This window comes from Choloepus didactylus, chromosome 8, assembly GCF_015220235.1.
Source record: "Choloepus didactylus isolate mChoDid1 chromosome 8, mChoDid1.pri, whole genome shotgun sequence".
Taxonomy (NCBI): Eukaryota; Metazoa; Chordata; class Mammalia; order Pilosa; family Megalonychidae; genus Choloepus; species Choloepus didactylus.
Window position 1 is genome coordinate 81,897,400 of NC_051314.1, and position 19,039 is coordinate 81,916,438.

At 42.2% G+C, this 19,039-nt stretch overlaps 1 protein-coding gene across 1 annotated transcript; it reads left to right on the plus strand.

Annotated features, from left to right (window-relative positions):
- Positions 1-11,163: 11,163 nt before the first annotated feature.
- On the plus strand, positions 11,164-16,901 carry ATP5MC2 (ATP synthase membrane subunit c locus 2; the record flags this gene model as incomplete). The annotated part of the gene is made up of 5 exons (XM_037848000.1): positions 11,164-11,270; positions 12,963-13,032; positions 14,337-14,414; positions 14,957-15,150; positions 16,634-16,901. Coding segments are annotated over 5 exons (564 nt in total), but the record flags the coding sequence as incomplete, so codon positions are not given.
- Positions 16,902-19,039: the final 2,138 nt, after the last annotated feature.

Below are 19,039 nucleotides of genomic sequence, written 5' to 3' on the forward strand. Positions count from 1 at the left end.
AGGAGTTAGATAATTCATGTAAAGAGATCAGCATAATGTCTAGCACATAAGAACTGAATAAGTAGCTGTTTTTATTGTAATGACAGACACAGTTTTCATAACTTATCAACCCAAATGACACAAACTGGCAAAAGATATTCGACAGTAATTAATGTCACTGAATTGTACATGTGAAAGCTGATGAAAATGGGAAATTTTGTATTGTATATATGTTACCAAATAGAATAAAAAAAAAAAAGTACTCACCAATGCCTATTAAATGCTTTGTGATTTAATCACCAGACCCTAAGGAAAAGCATGAACACTGCCTTGAAAAGACATGATGCTCTCTGCTTTGATGGCACTAAAGATCACTTCCCTCAAACTAGTCTTACATTTGTAAGTCTGTGAAAACTAGGATCATGTAGTTACACCTGGAACAGCTGTATCAGTGGCTAGTTAATTCAGTTGTTTTGCTCATTTATTCATTCACTGAATGCCTAGTTGAGAAGCAGCATGGTTCATCAATCCATCAAACCTATATTGAGGGCCCATTATGTGCTCAGCACTTTTATAGGCAGTTATCAAACCATGAGTCCATTACATTATTAGCTCCTCCAGTGAAGAGGACATATATATATATATACATAATCTCCACTCATTTTTGTATCCCCAACACCTAACACAGTTCCAGGCACATGGAAACTCAATAAATGTCTATTGAATGAATATATAGAAACCATGAAAAATGGAAGTGAAATAGAAAAGTAGTTCCTGCCCTTAATAAGTTGAGACTCTAGACGAAGAGACAAGACTTGCACACATGAAAGAGTAAGACAACAATATGACAATAAACATTTAAGATAAAAAGTTCTGTGTGATATGGACTAGGAAGAGCACAGGGAAAGGGGGGTGATGCAGTGGGCAGGGACACTAACATGGAAGGGGTGGGCCTGGAATAATGAATAGGATTTGGAAGGGGGATTGAGAAAGAGGAAGACATTCCAGGCTGCAGGAGTAGCAATAGTGACAATGTGTGGTAAGAATATATACCAGTTTGGGAACAGTGACAAAACCAACTTAATAAGAGGGTTGGTCTGTGTGTCTGAAAGACAGAACCCATGTGTGTATGTAACCATGTGCTTCTCTGACTGTGTTCCTGGTCACCAAGAAATGATGTTTAGATTTTCTATTATTTTATGTTACTCACATCTTTTCTTTCCCTGCCTTAACCTGAAAACCAAGAATGAAAACAGTAACCAGCTGCTACCTTCTGCAAAACAGATTGTAAAAGCACTTGTGCTATTGCCATTTCTCCTTTATCTGCACACAGGACAATTTACTCTTGCTCTTTCTCCCACCTGGTCCCAGCCTAAGCAGGGATTACTACTACTTAGATTATTGCTGTCTTCTTTTATAAAGTACTTTTACCCAGACCCACTCCTGCCAGGCAGCCTTGCCAAAAAAAAAAAAAAAAGTTTTAATAAAACTGAAAAATACTTTACCCCAGCCTCCATGGATACTTTGAGGGAAGAATGGTGGTAAATTGGAAGGAAACTAATGTAAGCCTTTGCACATGTTAATTTACTTAATTTTCACAATAACCCCATGAGGAAGGTATTGTTATCCCTGTTTTATAATTAAGGAAACTGAGTCTCATGGAGGCTGCCCAGGATCAAAGAAGAGTAAATGTTGGAAAAGGGATTTGAACCAAGTCAAATGGTTCAAAGGGGGCCTTCTCCTCCTCTGGAGTGAAGAGAACTTAAGGCCAAGACGTCCCTATCCAGAGCTCATGCCTCCCCACTCCTAGACCACTTTCCAGGTACCCAGCACACTAGAATCCCTTGCCAAGCAGCCCAAACCCACTTCCAGAGACTGTGTGGGCCTCTTCCTGCAATCCAATCTCCTGAGAGCACAGACTGAGCTCCTGGGGTGCGCAATCCTGGTCCTCTTAGCCTGGAGCGTAGACGGAGTTTAGATGTGTGGCTGCACTGAGCACACACTTTTGTATGAGGCCCCTAAGGTAGTAGGAAACAGCTAGGACTGGAAAGAAGAGGAGATCAGGCTGGGGGCTGGAGGAGTCCCAGATTTCTAAATATAAACCTAAAAGTTGCTATTAAGATATATTTGTCAAAATAAGAGGGTAGAGCATGTTTTATTTAACAGTTCGTTGCTTTGATTTATGGCTTTTAAATATTTAGACATTTAGTACATGGGCCTATATTTTTTATCTTGCCCTGGGCCCCACAAATATTAGTAGTCCTGCTTATCTCACTACAACACTGACTCTTTTCCTCCTGTCCTTCCCATTCTGTCCTTTATGCCTAGAAAGCTCCCAGTCTTGCGAACCACGCAATTCCCCTTTCTTCATTCTCACAGCTTCCCGAATCTATCCCTCATCTGAATCTTTTTAAGCTTACCGCAAAAGGAGGTGTTCTTCACCCTGCCCTTTCACAGTTGCCATGACTTCCCTGTGATTTCCAGCTTGCAGAGAATGTGACTAACTTACAGTGCATACCTATAATCATTTTACTATCTGTCCTGCTGTTCTAGTCTTTTATGAGCTTTATGTCTGGAAGTCTTCAGGCCACTTAAAGCACTCATCAGTGGCTCCTCTTGAGCCACAGCCCTGCCTTAGCTTCCGTGGCAAGATATTGGGGAAGAGCCTTGTTCTTGGATGAGCTCCCAATCTAAAACAGATGGCAGGTTTAGTGATTCAGGCAGGGTGGGGGAAATAAGAACAGAACTAGGGGTATCTAGATGGTTTCAATTTCATTTAGTGGGGAGAGAATGGAGAGAGTAAATCCCAGAGAGAAGGTTAGACTCATGGTAGGGTCATAGGGTCTGGGACCAAATTTAGAGAAGAGTCAGCCTAGTGGGTAGGTTTTGAGGCCTATGGGGGTATTTCCCAGAATGTGGAGATGGAAGAGGACTAGGCTTGGGAGACAATTAGGAAAAGGCACCTCTCAGTGACCCAGGCCAGAAAACAGGGCACCATCTCTTCATCCCTTCATCCCTCACAACACTCAATCACCAAGGCCTGTCATTTCTTCCTTCCAAACCTATCTGATCTCCACTTACTTCTCTCCATTCCCGCTATCATCCCGGAGCTCAGGCCATCATCATCTCTGTCCTGGATTACAACAGCCTCTTGTGACTGACCTCACTCTACAAACCCCTGCCCCTTCTCATTCATTCTCTGTAGTAGAACTAGAATATCTTTCTAAAATGCAAATCTGAGATTCTCACTCTTCTTAAACCTTTATGACTCCTCAGTGCTTTCTGGATAAAACCCAAATGCTTAGCTTAATGCTCATTCAGATGAGACCACCAACCAGTCTCATCTTTCTTCATCCTGCTTCACCCACAACTGTACATTCTAACCTCATGGAATCACTTGCCCTTTATGGAAAAGACCACTTACTCCCTCACTTTGCACTTACTGTTCCTTCTCCATGGAACATCCTTCTATTTCCTCTCTATATAGGTCCTTCAAGTGTCTTGTAGATATCACTGCCTCCTGGAAGCCTTCCTTCACTACCACTTCTCAGCACCTGGGATGCATATCTTTCCACATACTCCCAATGCTTATCCCACTTATAATAGTTATCATACTGTTTAATTATTTGCCTTTTTAATTCTCAACATCCCCTGCTAGACTCTAAACTTTTTAAGGGCAAGGACTCTATCTTATTCAATCATTATTCACTCTCCAGGTACCCAGGACATGTTCAATCATTCACAAAGTTTTTGTTGAGAGCCTAGTTTGTACCAGGCTTTGTTCTAAATGCTGGGGATACAGTGGTGAACAAGATCCCTGCCTTCATGGAACTTATCTCTAGTGTGGAAATAAAGTAATAAAAAATAAAAATAAAAAATGTATAAGTGCTCAAAAGAAAAATAAAGACAGGTAAAGGGATAAAGAAGGGAGGGTGGTAACTATTTAAAGAGGGTGGTCAGAACTTGAAAGGTGAAATCACTGCCCTCCCCCCTACGTGGGATCAGACACCCAGGGAAGTGAATCTCCCTGGCAACGTGGAATATGACTCCCAGGGAGGAATGTAGACCTGGCACCGTGGGACGGAGAACATCTTCTTGACCAAAAGGGGGATGTGAAAGGAAATGAAATAAGCTTCAGTGGCAGAGAGATTCCAAAAGGAGCCGAGAGGTCACTCTGGTGGGCACTCTTATGCACACTTTAGACAACCCTTTTTAGGTTCTAAAGAATTGGGGTAGCTGGTGGTGGATACCTGAAACTATCAAACTACAACCCAGAACCCATGAATCTCGAAGACAGTTGTATAAAAATGTAGCTTATGAGGGGTGACAATGGGATTGGGAAAGCCATAAGGACCAAACACCACTTTGTCTAGTTTATGGATGGATGTGTAGAAAAGTAGGGGAGGGAAACAGACAGACAAAGGTACCCAGTGTTCTTTTTTACTTCAATTGCTCTTTTTCACTCTAATTATTATTCTTGTTATTTTTGTGTGTGTGCTAATGAAGGTGTCAGGGATTGATTTAGGTGATGAATGTACAACTATGTAATGGTACTGTAAACAATCGAAAGTACAATTTGTTTTGTATGACTGCGTGGTATGTGAATATATCTCAATAAAATGATGATTTAAAAAAAAAAAAAAAAAAAAAAAAAAAAAAAAAAAAAAAAAAGAAAAAAATAAAGAGGGTGGTCAGGAAAGGCTTCTCTGTGGAGGTGATATTTGAGGTGGGATCTAAATGAAATCGAGGGAGGGTAAGCCAAAGGATGATCTGGGGGAAGAGTATTCTGAGCCAGGGCCCCGAGTGGAAACAAGCTTGGTGTGTCTGAGGATCAGTAGTAGACTAGTATAGCTGGGCCCTGGAATTTTTTCTAAGAGTACTGGAAAACCATTGGGAAGTTTTAAGCGAAGAAGTAGCATGATCTGATCTTCATTTTCAATGATCACGTTAGCTGCTTACTGTGTGGAAAGCAGACTCTGAGAAGGCCAGAGTAGAAAAAGGGAGACCAGTTTGGAGACTACTGTAGTGGTCCCCAAGAGAAGTCAATGTTTTGAACTACAGCAGACTTTGGAAGTAGTGAGGAAAGGGCAAATGTCGGATATATTTGTATTCTCGGTATCTAGTATGATGTCTGGCTAGACATTCAATAAATATTTGATGAATGAATTAAGAATTAATTTACCCAGCTAAATGAAGACTCTGACCTAGAACTGAAATCATCCATCCTTTAAGCTCCTGCTAAAATCCCAACCCCTCTACAAACTGGAAGTAGATAGCTGCCACTAACAAAGGATTATATTAGAATACATATATACTCATTAATTCCTAAAAATCAATGGGGAGATGACAAACAACCCAATAAGAAAATGGGCAAAAGACGTACATAAATAGGCATTTCACAGAAGAAGAAACATGAATGGCCAATAAATATATGAAAAGATGCTCAACCTCATTAATAATCAGGGAAATACAAATTCAAATCACCATGAAATTCTATTATATGCCCAATAGATTGACTAAATACCAACTGTTGGCAAGGATATGGTAGCAACAGAAATACTTATATACTTTGGTGGGCATAAATATTGGAAAACAAATTAACATTATTAAGGAAAGATGAAGATACTCATATTCAGTAACACAGTAATTCCCTTTTAAATATGTATACCCTTAAGAAACTCTTGCCCGTGTGTACCAGGACACATGTATAGAAATGTTCAAAGTAGCATTGTTTGTAATAGTAAAACAAACAAACCTGGAAACAACCTAACTATCCATTGATAGGGGTTTTAATAAATTGGTGAGATATGATACATCAGTGAAAATGAATAACTACAGACACCTGTATCAATATGGATGATTCTTAGAAACATAATACTGAATGAAAAAAAGCAAGTCAGAGAAGTCTACAAACATATTATGCTACTCTTAGAATGGGTTAAAAATGGGTCAATAAATAATACACAGTCAAAATATGAAGAAAAACCAAGAAATGATAAACCTAAAATTCAGAAGCATGAGATGGGGTTACTATAGGAGAGAAGCATGGGGGGACCTTCAGTAGTATGGATAATGCTTTTTCTTTTCTTAACTTAGGGGGTGCTTTAATGGGTGTCCATTTTATTATTATGCTTCAAAATTTATATAAAATATTAGTTCTGGAAAGACAAGGATTTTTGTCCTGTGTTGTTCATGCCTGTATCCCCAGCATCTAGAACAGGAATTCAATAAATAAATATATATTACTTGTATCCTTTCATATGCTTCAAATATTTTATTTTTAAAAAAAGAAGGGAAAATCTACCTTAATCATGTGCCTAGGGGATCGATTCTAGTTGGGAGTCATATTGCCTCCTCCATTCCTATTACTCAACTTATTAAATCCTGCTGTGTATTATAGTTGTACATGTCTTTTCTTTCCTACTGATTATAGATTATAGAAGGGATTGTGTTTTCTTTTTTTATACTTACAATATGTAGCACAATACCTTGCAAATAGTAGATGCTCCGTAAATATTTGTTGATTACTTGAACCAGAGGAGTCAAGAGAAGACCAAGAAGGCCACATTTATGCTATTTTATATATATATACATATATATATATATATATATATATGTATATATATACATATATACATATATAAAGATGAAAAAGATCTTAGTAATCATCTAGTGCTTTCTTACATTTTGCAGATGAGGTAACTGAAGTCCAGAGAGGTGAAGTGACTTTCTCAATAATTAATCAGTAGTATCCCCAAAGCTACACCTTAGATTTCTAGTTTGCTATCCAGAACTCTTCGCAATATATAACAGCTTTTATTTTCTGGTTTGTCTGTGTGTCTTCCTTGGCTTGGGACCACCAAATGGCAGGAACCAAATCTGTTCATTTAGATGCTTAATCATGACTTCCAGATAAGTATGTAGGGCATGTAAAAATTCATCATACAAATTTAAAAGAATTTAGGGTCTTCCCCAGCAAAAACTTTCTTGGCCATCTGTTTTAGTTTCCTGGCCGCTAAAACAAATACCCTGCAATGGGATGGGTTAACCAATGGGAATTTATTGGCTCATTGTTTTGAGACTAGAAGTCCAAAATCAAGGTGTCATCAAGGGAATGCTTTCTCCCAGAAGACTGTGGTGTTATGGAACTGGCTGCTGGCGGTCTTTGTCCTCAACTTTTCTGTCACGTGGCAATACACAAGGCAGCCACTCCTGGCTTCTCCAGATTTCACTGCTTTCCAGTTTTTCCCATGGCTTTCTCTCTCTGTGTCTGAATTTCATTTTGCTTATAAAGGACTCTTATAATAGGATTAAGACCCATTCTGATTCAGTTGGGCCATACATTAACTGAAGTAACCTCTTCAAAAGGTCTTATTTACAATGAGTTCACATCCACAGGAATGAATTAAGATTAGGAACATGTTTTTCTGGGGTACATAGCTCCAAGCCATCACACCATCCCTCTGCCACCAACTCTCCCACTGATCTTTTCCTCAGAGGCCTGAATACCAATGATCCTTTCCATTCTACCATCTACTATTTTCTTTCTCTAGGAATAAGGAGGTTTGTTGGTTATTCATGGTCCTGCTGTCCTGGGGAATTGATTGAACACAGGAGAGTAGAAGTCCACCAGTCAATTCACATTGGCTGATCACAACCCCAGGAGCTTGAAATTAACAAACAGAACTTAATAAAGAAGCCTAAGATCTAAAAATAGTTCCTTTGGCAGAGCGAAGGAACTACTTCAACTAGTACAACATTGCCTGATAGCAGAAAGATAAAGAATCCTGGAAAGTTAACACTGAAAGGAATCTTAGAGATCACCTACTTCTCTCTCTGGTATTTCCAAAGAGGAAACTGGAGCTTTGAGAGATGAAGTAGCTTGCACAGTTACCCAGCTAGTTAGTAGCAGGGCTGGAGCTAGACTGGCAGTCTCCTGCCTCCAGGACAACTCTTCTTTCCATGCCATATGATGGCAATACGTGCATCTAGCAAAACACATTATAAAGTAGCCTCTTTTAAGCATAGGGAATAAAAAACAAATGTTTCAAACCCCCCCTCTTCTTTCTGTCATTTCCCTATGTCTTAGTCTCTTTTTATTTCTCTCATGTTTCTTTCTGGGAAACCATCTCTCTGTTTGGAGTCTCAGATTAAACTATGGCATGCCTGCATGATTCTCTTGATTTTTCTTCTCTGAGCTACTGTGTTTCCTGTCCAAAGGTAAACATGCCTAAGCCAATCAAGACTCTTTTCTCTAAAACCTGTGAATAAAGAACACTGAGAATTTCTATATAGGAGATGTTGGACCTGCTTCCTGGCCCATCAAGTCAATTAAAATGAGTCTCTGGCCCCCTGAGGACTGTTAACCAATCCTAAGAAAGAAAAGATCAATCTCATTTCTTTGTCACCACGTGCAGGAAGGCTGCTAACCTGTCAGAATTTGCCACTAGCAGTCATTAGAAAATCTGGCCAATCAGGCCAACCTTGTTACATGGTCTGGTAGGAAAAGAAAGGGATTGATTGGAAAGTATAGTTCTGGCTCCACACCCTTTCCTTCCTGGACCCCAGCTTTTTCTCAGTGAATTGAAGAAAGGACTCTTCCCCCAGCCCGTGGTTGAAAAGCTCAATAGATTCTCAACCTAATCTCTTGGATCATCTTTTGGTGTCTTCAAATTCATCCCTCCTCACATACCTCTGGACACTTTTTTGTAGTCACACTGCTCCGCTACTAATGTAATGTCTTGCTTCAGACATTGCAGCAATAGCCCCAGGAGTCTCAGTTGCTCCCACAGACATACAATCACCAACCTATCAAATAACTTGTTTTGCATGATTTATTAGGTGAAAAAGTTTAGTAAGTGATAGGTGAGGTTGTTTCAGAAGATACCATTGCAGGGACCTTGCAAGGATCAATCTCTAGGGAGCCAATGCAGAATTGAGTTGCAATGCACCTGATGATGATGATGATCATGATCATGATGATAGCATAATAATAGCAATTATTGAACTTTTACTGTGTACCAAGCACCTTGCTAAAACCTTCATGTTACCCAATGCGTATTCGCTGTGGTAAGCACTACTATTATTCCCAGTTTACATAGAAGGAAATCAGTTTAGAGGGCTTAAACGGCTTGCCATAGTCACAAACAATTTGGGATCCCAGGTTTGTCTGAATCTGAAGCCCACCAACAATATGGGGGAAAGGGATTATTAAACTCTGCAGGCTATAGCAACTTTCGGGCGGAGCCAGCTTAAGCTTCCTCACAGGTCCCCTGTCCAACTCTCCTTTGGGATTCTTTGCTATATCTGAGAAGGGTCTTTTAGTTATCACGCAACACACAGCTGCAACAACTGCTTGGTGGTGGCGGCGCCTAACTGTGGACTTTTTGCCTCTGAGGATGTGAAGCTGAGAGCTAAAAAGAATTCAGTATGGGCGGGGTGGGGTATCTGGGGACTTCAGGAATTAAAGTCTAAATCCCTTGCTAGCCTGTCTTCCCTTTCTCCTCACAGCCTATTACACAGTGCCTGGCACCGCTTGGTACTTGGTAAATACCTGTTAATTTATTGATTCCCAAGAATCCCACTTTATTCCTCACTCCTCAGCCCCCATCTCCGGTCAACAACAGGAACTGAAGAGAGATTTGGGGATTTCAGGGGAAACTGAGAATCCTACCGAGCTGGAACCCGGAATTTAGGAAAGGCGGGAAGTACCCCACCCTTCTCTCCTCGCTTGCTTCTCCTTTTTCTCCCCACTCTTTCCCCTCCCTTTCAGGAGCTCAGGGCCATAAAAATGCAGATGGAGGATCGGTGTGAAATAACCGGCCCATATAAATCCCTCTGCCGCCCGCCTGCAAGATGGATTGGCCGCATTGAAATTCCTCCGCGAGGATAATTAAACTCGGGGCCTCATCCGGGCAAAATTACATTCCTGTAATGGCGTCGCTCGGGGTCCCGGGAAATTGCTCCGTGGGCTTTCAGCGGCGGTTTTTATCGCCGGCCGGGGTGTGCCTGGCTGCGGCTCGCCTCTCCTCCGGGACCGTAAAGCTGCTGCCGTGATTTATCCTCCCCTTCTCCCAAATCCGATTAAATGGAGGAGCTCGGGGCCGGGGCGCCGCGGGGCCCGGGAGCCGGCAGGGGGCGGCGGGAAGGACGGGGCCAAGGAGGGGAGGACAAACGGCCCCTCAGAGGGTGGCGGATTTGGCTTTATTTACAGCCGCAGCTTTCTTTTTTCTTTTTTCTTTTTTTATGGGGGTTTGGTGAGTTTTTCCCGTCTTGTGCTGCGTTCAAGTACGATGCCCGGATGGCTGGGGTTTGGCAGGAGGGGCCCTGGGTAGGTCTTGCCGCCTTCCTTTTTCCAAAGGGCTGCTCAGACCCTGTCTGGAAACACAAAGGCGTCTAGAGGAAGAGATAGGGCCGGGAAGCCCTCCACCTCCTTCCACCAGGGAAAGGACCAGCGAAAGGGCAAGAAGGAGAAGACGAGGGGCTTTCGTAAGGGCAACTCATGTGGGGAGCCACTTATCCCAACTCGCGTAGGTGAGGCCCGGGCAGAGGCGCAGGCATGCTTACGGTAACTTCACTGCTGCTCACAGGTGCCCGTTAATACTTTCTCTCAGGACTCAAAGGGAAGAAGGCAGAGATCAGCGTGTTTGGGTCCAGATTTTCTTTAGCCCCTGTCTTCTGGCTCACTGATGGTTTCCTCACGACTGATCACCGGAATAAGAAAGAGGGAAAGAAAAAAAAGGCGAAGCCTCCAGATACAGCTGGGGCATTTTGCTGACTATTCGCCCATTAAACGGGTTTCCCGTCCAATGATGCCACAGACTCGGGGCGATGGAAAGCAGGAATCCATAACTTCATTTTCCTCTTGCTACATTTTCGGCACTGAACCTCAACCTCCATTGTATGCTATTTAATAACTGAATTTCTGGGTTGATTTTTTTTTTTCCAACGTGACTGCTCATATTTGGAAAGGGAATGTAAGTTCATGATTCAAAAGCTGTGCCGACCAAACCGCACATCCCATTACAGATCGGTTTACACTGCTGAGTTGTCCTTTCTGTAGTTGGCTTCGCCTGCAGTTTCTCCTCTCAAACGCCAGGTGGAGTGATTGGCCCAAATGCCGCCACCACTGCGCTGGCGGGCGGCGCTGTGGCGCCTGGTCCGATCCTCAATTTTTGAATCACTCTATCCTTGGTGGAGCAACTCGCTGGCCCCGGCCGCACATGCGCCAAGCTGTCTCTCTCGCTATCCCAGCCCCCCTCCCTTCTCTGTCTCCTCTGCACTGGGAGCAGGTAAGGCCTTGGGGCCTTGCGCCCGCTTTGCCCGCGCAGGCGCGCGGGGCATTCCACCGCGCGAGGATGCCCTGAGGCCCTTACCTTGCATGCTTTCTCCCCAGTCCTTGCTCTCTCCCTGGCTTCTGGTATCCCTTCTCCTTAGAGCTGCCCCTTCCGCGTGCCGGTGACCTCCAGCTCCGCGGGCCTGGCGCCATCTTGTATGACTGTCGTGTGGGTAGGGTGCCTTGGACCAGGGGAAAGTCAGATCCCGGGTTGCTTATGTTCATAGCCATTACAATCGTCTTTTCTCACTCTTTTGCCCTTTCAGAATTGCCATAACCCCCAAGCTTTTCCCCTCTCTCCTTTCTCCTCTCATCCTGATTCGTGCCTTCCTAATCCCGAACCCTCCGGACTTTCGGTCCCAGAACTTCAAGTGTCCCGAGCAATAGAGATGCCTCCCAGTTCGTTTTCTTCCTTCCCTGACACTCCGGTGAATTTGGAAAAATGCACAAGTGGTGGGCTAACAATGAGCGTTTCTGTTAGAGACAGCGGGCCCAGAACAGTTGGGTGAGGTCAACCTGAGGGGGCCAGCATGGAAGAATCGCCTCCTGCCACGGGTTTATTTGCCACCCCAGACTCTGCTCTCAAAAGGAAAAGAAAGTTTAAGGAAGAGAATGGTTAAGTCAGGGAAGAGACCCATGGTGATTCAGGAGCTTTTGATTCTGGATAGTGCCTTTGTCCAAGGTGTTGTAGGCTAACAGTTGTAGACCTGGCCAAGACTAGGGAACCAATGGAGGGGTCTGCACCTCATGCTCTTAACTGTCACTCTTTATTGTGTGTGGGCTTCTTACATGCCAGCATCACCTTAAGCCATTTACATGTTTTTTCTCATTTAATCTCCCTAAAAGCCATTACAGTTGTGGGTGTTGAGGGTTGATTGCCTTGGAAAAAACATTCCTCCTTTTTTTGAAGCTTTAAAGAAGTTTTGGGCTTTGACCAATGAAAACCTGAATAGTCTAACAGCAAAATTGGATTTGAGTTATATATGGGCAGAAATCAGATTTCTAGACAGGGCAGAAGTTGAAGACACCCATTAATCTAAAAGTAACCAAGATTCTGAATTCAGTAGTGTAACCCCTTAGTGTGATGGTGAAAATAAACTGTTTAACAGTCATTGTTAATTAAGAGAAATGTTAAAGTTTCTCATTGATCTTCCACTCTGTTAATGTTGGACATTCATATGTTCTGAGGAAACAAATACTTCCAGGTAATTCGGTAAAAAAGATTGTTGGAGACTGTTCAGTGTCTTAGCCTTCAGTAAATATCTCTCAAGAATACAAAGACTGCATTCTTTAATGGGTAACTGTTTTGGAACCAAACAGTGAGATCTTGAGAAGGGTTCCATTTGAATAGGGACTGGGGAAAATTTAGGGTACTCAGGGAAAATTTCTCAGACAACGGCAACTCATGCTATGGGAATACAGGTCTTAAAGCTGGGACTAGGTGGCTACTTGTTCAGGAAATCTTATGGGGATCATGGCATCTGTGTGGAGTTTTCTGGAGGAAATCATGACTTTAGGGTTCTAATTCCATTTCTGCTGATGACTTGAGGTCAGTCATTCTGGGCCAGTTAAATTTTCCAGAGTAGGTAATGAGGATGTAGTTTAGTGAGCAAGGACAATGTTTACAGTACTACTGCTGTATTTCCAGCTCTCCTGCCGCAGCCCCTCACCCCCCGAAAATGTATGTCTGTACCAAGTTCGTCTCCTCTCCTTCTCTGGTGAGTACCTGCCTTTTCTGGGAGAGTTTTTAAGGAGGGTCACCTTTTCTTTTCCTTGCCATCAGATCTTGTTCCTCACAGTGGGTCTGGGAGAAGGCAAGTGAGATTTTTGGGAAGGGAAGGCCTTTGCCATGGTAGTTTAACAGGATTGAATGCCTACTCCACAACCCTTAGAGGCCAGCTAATTCCTTTTGTCCATCCATCTTAGCAGGAGAGTATAGATGAACATCTAGACCAAGATCAGATCATTCCTAATCCTGAAACTATATGTTCCTGTAAACTGGAACCCAGCCAATCCTGGTGATCATGAAGTAGATTGTATAAATTGGAGAGCAGGCACTGAGTGTAGGGTCTTGCCCTGAGTGTTGGAAAGGAGAACCATAGCTAGGAGTTCCCCCTGGGAACTTAAATTTGGGTGGGAAGCTAAAATATATGTAAATACTTATTGGAAAAGTATGTAACTCAGAAGCAGCAGTATGGAGAAAATGACAGATTATTAGATGGTGGAGGCAATTAGTTAACCCATATATAAGTGGAAAAGAGGGATGCTATTAGTAGGTACTGTTTATTGAACACTTAACTAAAGTGCCTGGCACTGAGTTTAACAATTTGTATGTGTAATCTGATTTACTCCTCAAATCAACCCTGAAATATATTATTCCCATTTGGTAGATGAGAAAACAGAGATTAAGTGACTTGTGCTAAGATCATACAGGTGATACTGAGCTGAGATTTGAATCTAGATCCATCTGACTCTAAAGCTCTGCCTTTTAACCACTATGTTGTCTGCCTTGAATCTGCTTTGGCTTGGGGTTAGTTGGAAAAGACTGTTAGGAGGGAGTGAATTTTGAGCATGGATCTTTATGCCTGTTTTCCAGAAGGATGTGTTCAGGGAAAGGTGCCCCTTTCTGCCCCAGTCCTTGGCTTCTTTAGGGGCTGGACATTACCAGTATATATCTCCCTTGGTAGATGGTGGTGAAGCAGATACTTCTGAAGCTTTGATTTCTTTTGATTCTCAAGGATTGTAAAAGGGTAGAGTTGAGGGTAGGTAAATTGTTAAGGTTCAAAAGGAAGTAGACTTCCTTCCAGGCAAAGGAGAAGCCTGAGAAGCAAGAAAAATGTTGAGATTCTTGAATCTGGAATTTGCTAACAGTAAGAAAGACTGACCCAATGTTTGAGAGAACGGAAGAGGCATCATAGGAGAGAAGGTTCTACCTGTTGATGTGAGTTACAACTCGCCATGGTTCTGAAACTCCCCTCCACAGCTTTCCCTGACTTTCTTGCCCTTGTGTCATTACCACTAGGTCAGGAACACCTCTCAGCTGCTGAGCCGACCATTGTCGGTAGTGTTGCTGAAACGGCCTGAGACACTGACAGATGAGGTACCTTATAGGTGGAGTTGAATCTGTGGCTTGGGGGTGTTGGGTAGGGAGGGCTACCAGCCAGAACCTTTGGAAATTTTGTACCATTTAAACAGAATTTTAAGAAATTTTGAGAAAATCATCATAGACTAAAATTAGTGAAGGAACAGCCCATTCACTTTAGATGGCGATGGAGGGCTGTTAATACCATATGTGCTCTAGTGCTCCAGCTTTTGGCACTGGCAGTACATACCTATGTGTGTTGCTGATAATTACTATTCCTTGACATGGTTTACTGACCTTAATTGGAAGTGTCTAGCCCCAGGAAGGAAATCTCCTAGGGGCACATGTTCTAGATCACACCTGAGTCTTCAAGGCATTTGAAGTCTCCCTATATGTTAAGTGGTTCTGCTTACCAGCATTTTCCATGAGTTAAGACATCTTTCATTTGGAGGAGCAACCATGGGATTTGATAGCATAAAGGGTTTAAATGGTACAAAAATTTCCAAAGCAAGAAGAGGTTTTCCTAAAGATTTTACCTTCTACCTTTCTCTTCTTCACAGAGCCTCAGTAGCTTGGCAGTCCCGCGTCCCCTGACCTCACTTATTTCCAGTCGCAGCTTCCAAACCAGCACCATCTCAAGGGACATCGACACAGCAGCCAAGTTCATTGGGGCTGGGGCCGCCACAGTCGGGGTGGCTGGCTCTGGGGCTGGGATTGGAACTGTGTTTGGGAGTCTCATCATTGGTTATGCCAGGTAAGATAAGTTGGACCCTTCATTGGCTTCCTGATAGGCTTTCCAAAGGTCTGAGAGAAAATATCTGGGACTCTAGAGCTGTACTAATCTGTATGGTAGCCAGTAGTCACGTGTGGCTGTTTGAATTTAAATTTTAATTAATTAAAATAAAAATTTTAATTTTCAGTTCCTCAGTAACACTAGCCATATTTCAAGTGCTCAGTAGCCAGATGTGGCTAGTGGCTACCATATTAGACATTGCAGGTATAGAACATTTCCATCAGTGATGAAAATTCTGTTTGAAAACCAAGGCCTGAGGGCCAAAGCTGACCCACAGTCTGTTTTTGTAAACCTGAGCTTTTTACAATAAAACCCAATACCATTTAAAAGAGTTATTTGTGGGGTTGGGGAGGCAGAGACCACATGTGGCCCACAAAACCTTAAGTATTTACTCTTTGGCCCTTTACAGCAAAAGTTTTTGCCCCCTGGCCTAGAGCCTTTGTCAGCAATAATGGCTTCATGCTGTTTTTTCCTCGTCTCCAGGAATTCTCTTCTGTCACTTCTGGGAAACTGCTTCTGCAGGCAGCCCCACAGGTCCCTGAAACCTTGGGACTGTTTGTTCCCCACTAACTCAGGGCAACTCATTGTAAGAACGAAATTATCCTCTAGAGACCAGCAAGTTCTTTGGGGAATTAGGTTTATTGTTCAGGGTTTGTATGAAACAAGAAGCCTGGCTGCTTTTGTGTCACAAGTTGGTTAAAAACTTGGTGTTGCTTGCTTTATCTTTTCTATTCGGGGCTTTCAGAAATGTGAGTGAGGGAAATATAAATTACGTATTAACTTTCAAAGTCAGGAGTCCTTTTTCTCATTTTCGTTCATATCATCTAAACCCCATAGATTATTTGTAGTTTCTTAAAGCCCAACATCTTTTGTCTGTTTTGGAATGAGGGAAGATAGTTCTGTCCCTCTGACTCTCCTTGTCCTCTAAAACAGTGTTTTTCTAATTGTGTTGTGTATAGCCCTAGGATTCTTAGGATGTCCCCAGAGACTGAGCAGGAGGCCAGTCAAACAGGCCTTTAAAGTCCTCCATTTCTTTTAAACCACTGGAGTTTGGCTTTTATATGTTTTGCATTTTGGGATTTTCCTGCTTACAGTTTGAAAACACCGCTCTTAGATAGACACTACAACCCTGGATGCCACTGCTATCTGGGTTTGGCCCTTGATATTAAGGGTCCAGGCCTAGAGATCTTCAGTTATGATTGTGATATGGCTGATCCACTGGAGGAGGTATTGTTTATACCTGGACCATGTTGTAGGATTTTGGATTGTCCACGCCCTTCATTGGTACATCAGGGCAAGAATTTGGGCATAATGGTATCACCCTGAAAGACTCATTACATAAGATGAGCTTGAGGAGGGGAATTATCCCTGAGCCTACCTTTGCTGTTTGTCCTTTTCCTTGTGTGGACTAGAAATTCAGTCTTTTCTCCTCCCCTTCTCCCAGGAACCCTTCTCTGAAGCAACAGCTCTTCTCCTACGCCATTCTGGGCTTTGCCCTCTCGGAGGCCATGGGGCTCTTTTGCCTGATGGTGGCCTTTCTCATCCTCTTCGCCATGTGAAGGAGCCGTCTCCACCTCCCATAATTCTTCTTTCTCCCATTTTTCGTCTGCCCTGTGTGTTCATTTTCCTATACCTCCCCAGGTAGCCTGGGGAAAGTGGTTGGCTCAGGGTTTGACAGAGGGAAGACAAATAAATACTGTATTAATAAGATGTTTCTTGAGTCTCCTGTGTATATTTCTTTTCCATAGTTGGCTGAATGCCTTGGTTCAAGAGTACAGGCCTGGAGGGTGGTAATGGTTCTAAAATCAACATGGGTCTTGTTCTTAATTCTCTATTTCAGGAAAGCTTTATTTAAATTAGCCCTTTTAATAATTTTCACTTGGCATGGAATGTTACTTGCCTTGGAGGATTGGGTCAATAGCACCACAGTGTTGGCTTAAAGTATTGACTAATGGGCTCTCCGTTTCCACTGTCACCATGCTGGCTCAGTCACTCATTGCCACCCACTTGGTCTATTGCAGTAACCTCTTAACTGGCTTCCTGCCTCCATCTCTTCCCTCTAGCATTACTTCTCTACCCACCACTGCCAGGATAAGCCTCTTTAAGCACATCAGGACCGGTCTTGTCATTTACCAATTTTTAAGAACAGTCCGACATTAGCATTCCCATACACTCTACCCAAAGTGGACTATTTGTCATTTTCAAGCACTTTTCCTGCTTTCCTGCTCTTAACATATCTTCCAGCCTTGTCGTTTCTCTGCCCATCTCTTCTTTTTCTTCACTGCGTCTTTGCTTATTCTTTCCTCTTTCCCAAACTCTCCCTGTATCCTTAAAGACTTAGTTTAAATGCTTCCTCTTCCTCCATGAAGTTTCATCTGATTTCCTCTCCTCTCAGTCAAATGAGCATTAATTCCTATAAAGGGCCATATAGCATGTTTTACCTCCATTATAACTCTTCCAGTCTCGATAAATTATCGATTTGTGCTGTATGTGTGAATGCCTTATCTTCCTGAATTAGATGGTCAGTTTTTGAAGTTTTGTTGTGGTAAATTGTAACCATTTTTAGTCAACAATTTTAAACATTTTAGTGAACAATTCAGTTGCATTAATTACAGTGACAGTGTTGTGCTACCATCACCACAATCCATTACCAAAACTTTTTCATCACTCCAAACAAACTCTGTACCCATTAAGCAATAACATTTCCATTTCCCTCCTTTCCCCAGCCACTGGTAACCTGTAATCTACTTTTTGTTTCTATGAATTTGCTTACTCAAGATACTTCATATAAGTGGATTCATATAGTAGTTGAGCTTTTGTGTCCAGCTTATTTCATTCAGCATGTTTATCAGAACATCGTTCCTTTTATGGCTGAATAATATTATGTTATGTATATACACACACACCACATTTTGTTTATCCATTCATTTGCTGATAGACATTTGGGTTGTTTCTACCTGTTGGCTATTGAGAATAATGCAGCTATGAATATTGGTGCACAAGAATTTACTTGAGTTCCTGTTTTCAATTCTAGGTGATATACTTAGAAATGGGATTGCCAGGTCATATGGTAATTCTATGTTTACATTTTTGAGGAACCGCCAAACTTCCACAGCAGCCACACATTTTACATTTCCAGCAGCAATGTACAAGGGGTCTGATTTCTCTGCATACTTGCTAACATTTATTTTCCTTTTTTTTTTTTTTAATAGCCATCCTAGTGGGTGTGAAGAGGTATCTCTTGGTTCTGATGACTCATGATGTTGATTATCATTTATGTGCTTATTGGCTATTTGGATATCTTAAGAGAATGTCTATTCAAATTCTATACCCCTTTTTAAATTGGGTTGTCTTTTTGTTGTTGAGTTTTAGGAGTTCTTCATATTCTGAATATTTTAAACCCTTGATATATGATTTGCAACGATTTTCTCCCATTCTGTAGATTGTTTTTTTATTTTTCTTGATAATGTCCTTTGCATAAAAGTTTAATTTTGATGAAATCTAATTTATCTATTATTTTTCTTTTGTTGCTCATGCTTTATCTATCAAGATGTTATCTCATGTAGAAAGTGCTTAATCAAATTTTGATTTAATCATCCAATCCAGTCCCTTCACAAGTGAGAAAACTGAGACTTTGGAGATCAAAGGATTCTCTCAGGAGCATTCACTGGCAGAGTTGGAACAAGAGCTGAGGTCTTGGGCAGTTAAGGGTATAAGATACCACACTGCGGTACTTTCCCGAAGCCCAGAATCTCAAGTGACTGTTTCACTTTCCCAAGCAAGGAGGAAAGGGCAGATTCAGCAAAGATAAGCATTTTCCTTAAAAAATGTCTCAAGAAGGAATTTCCAC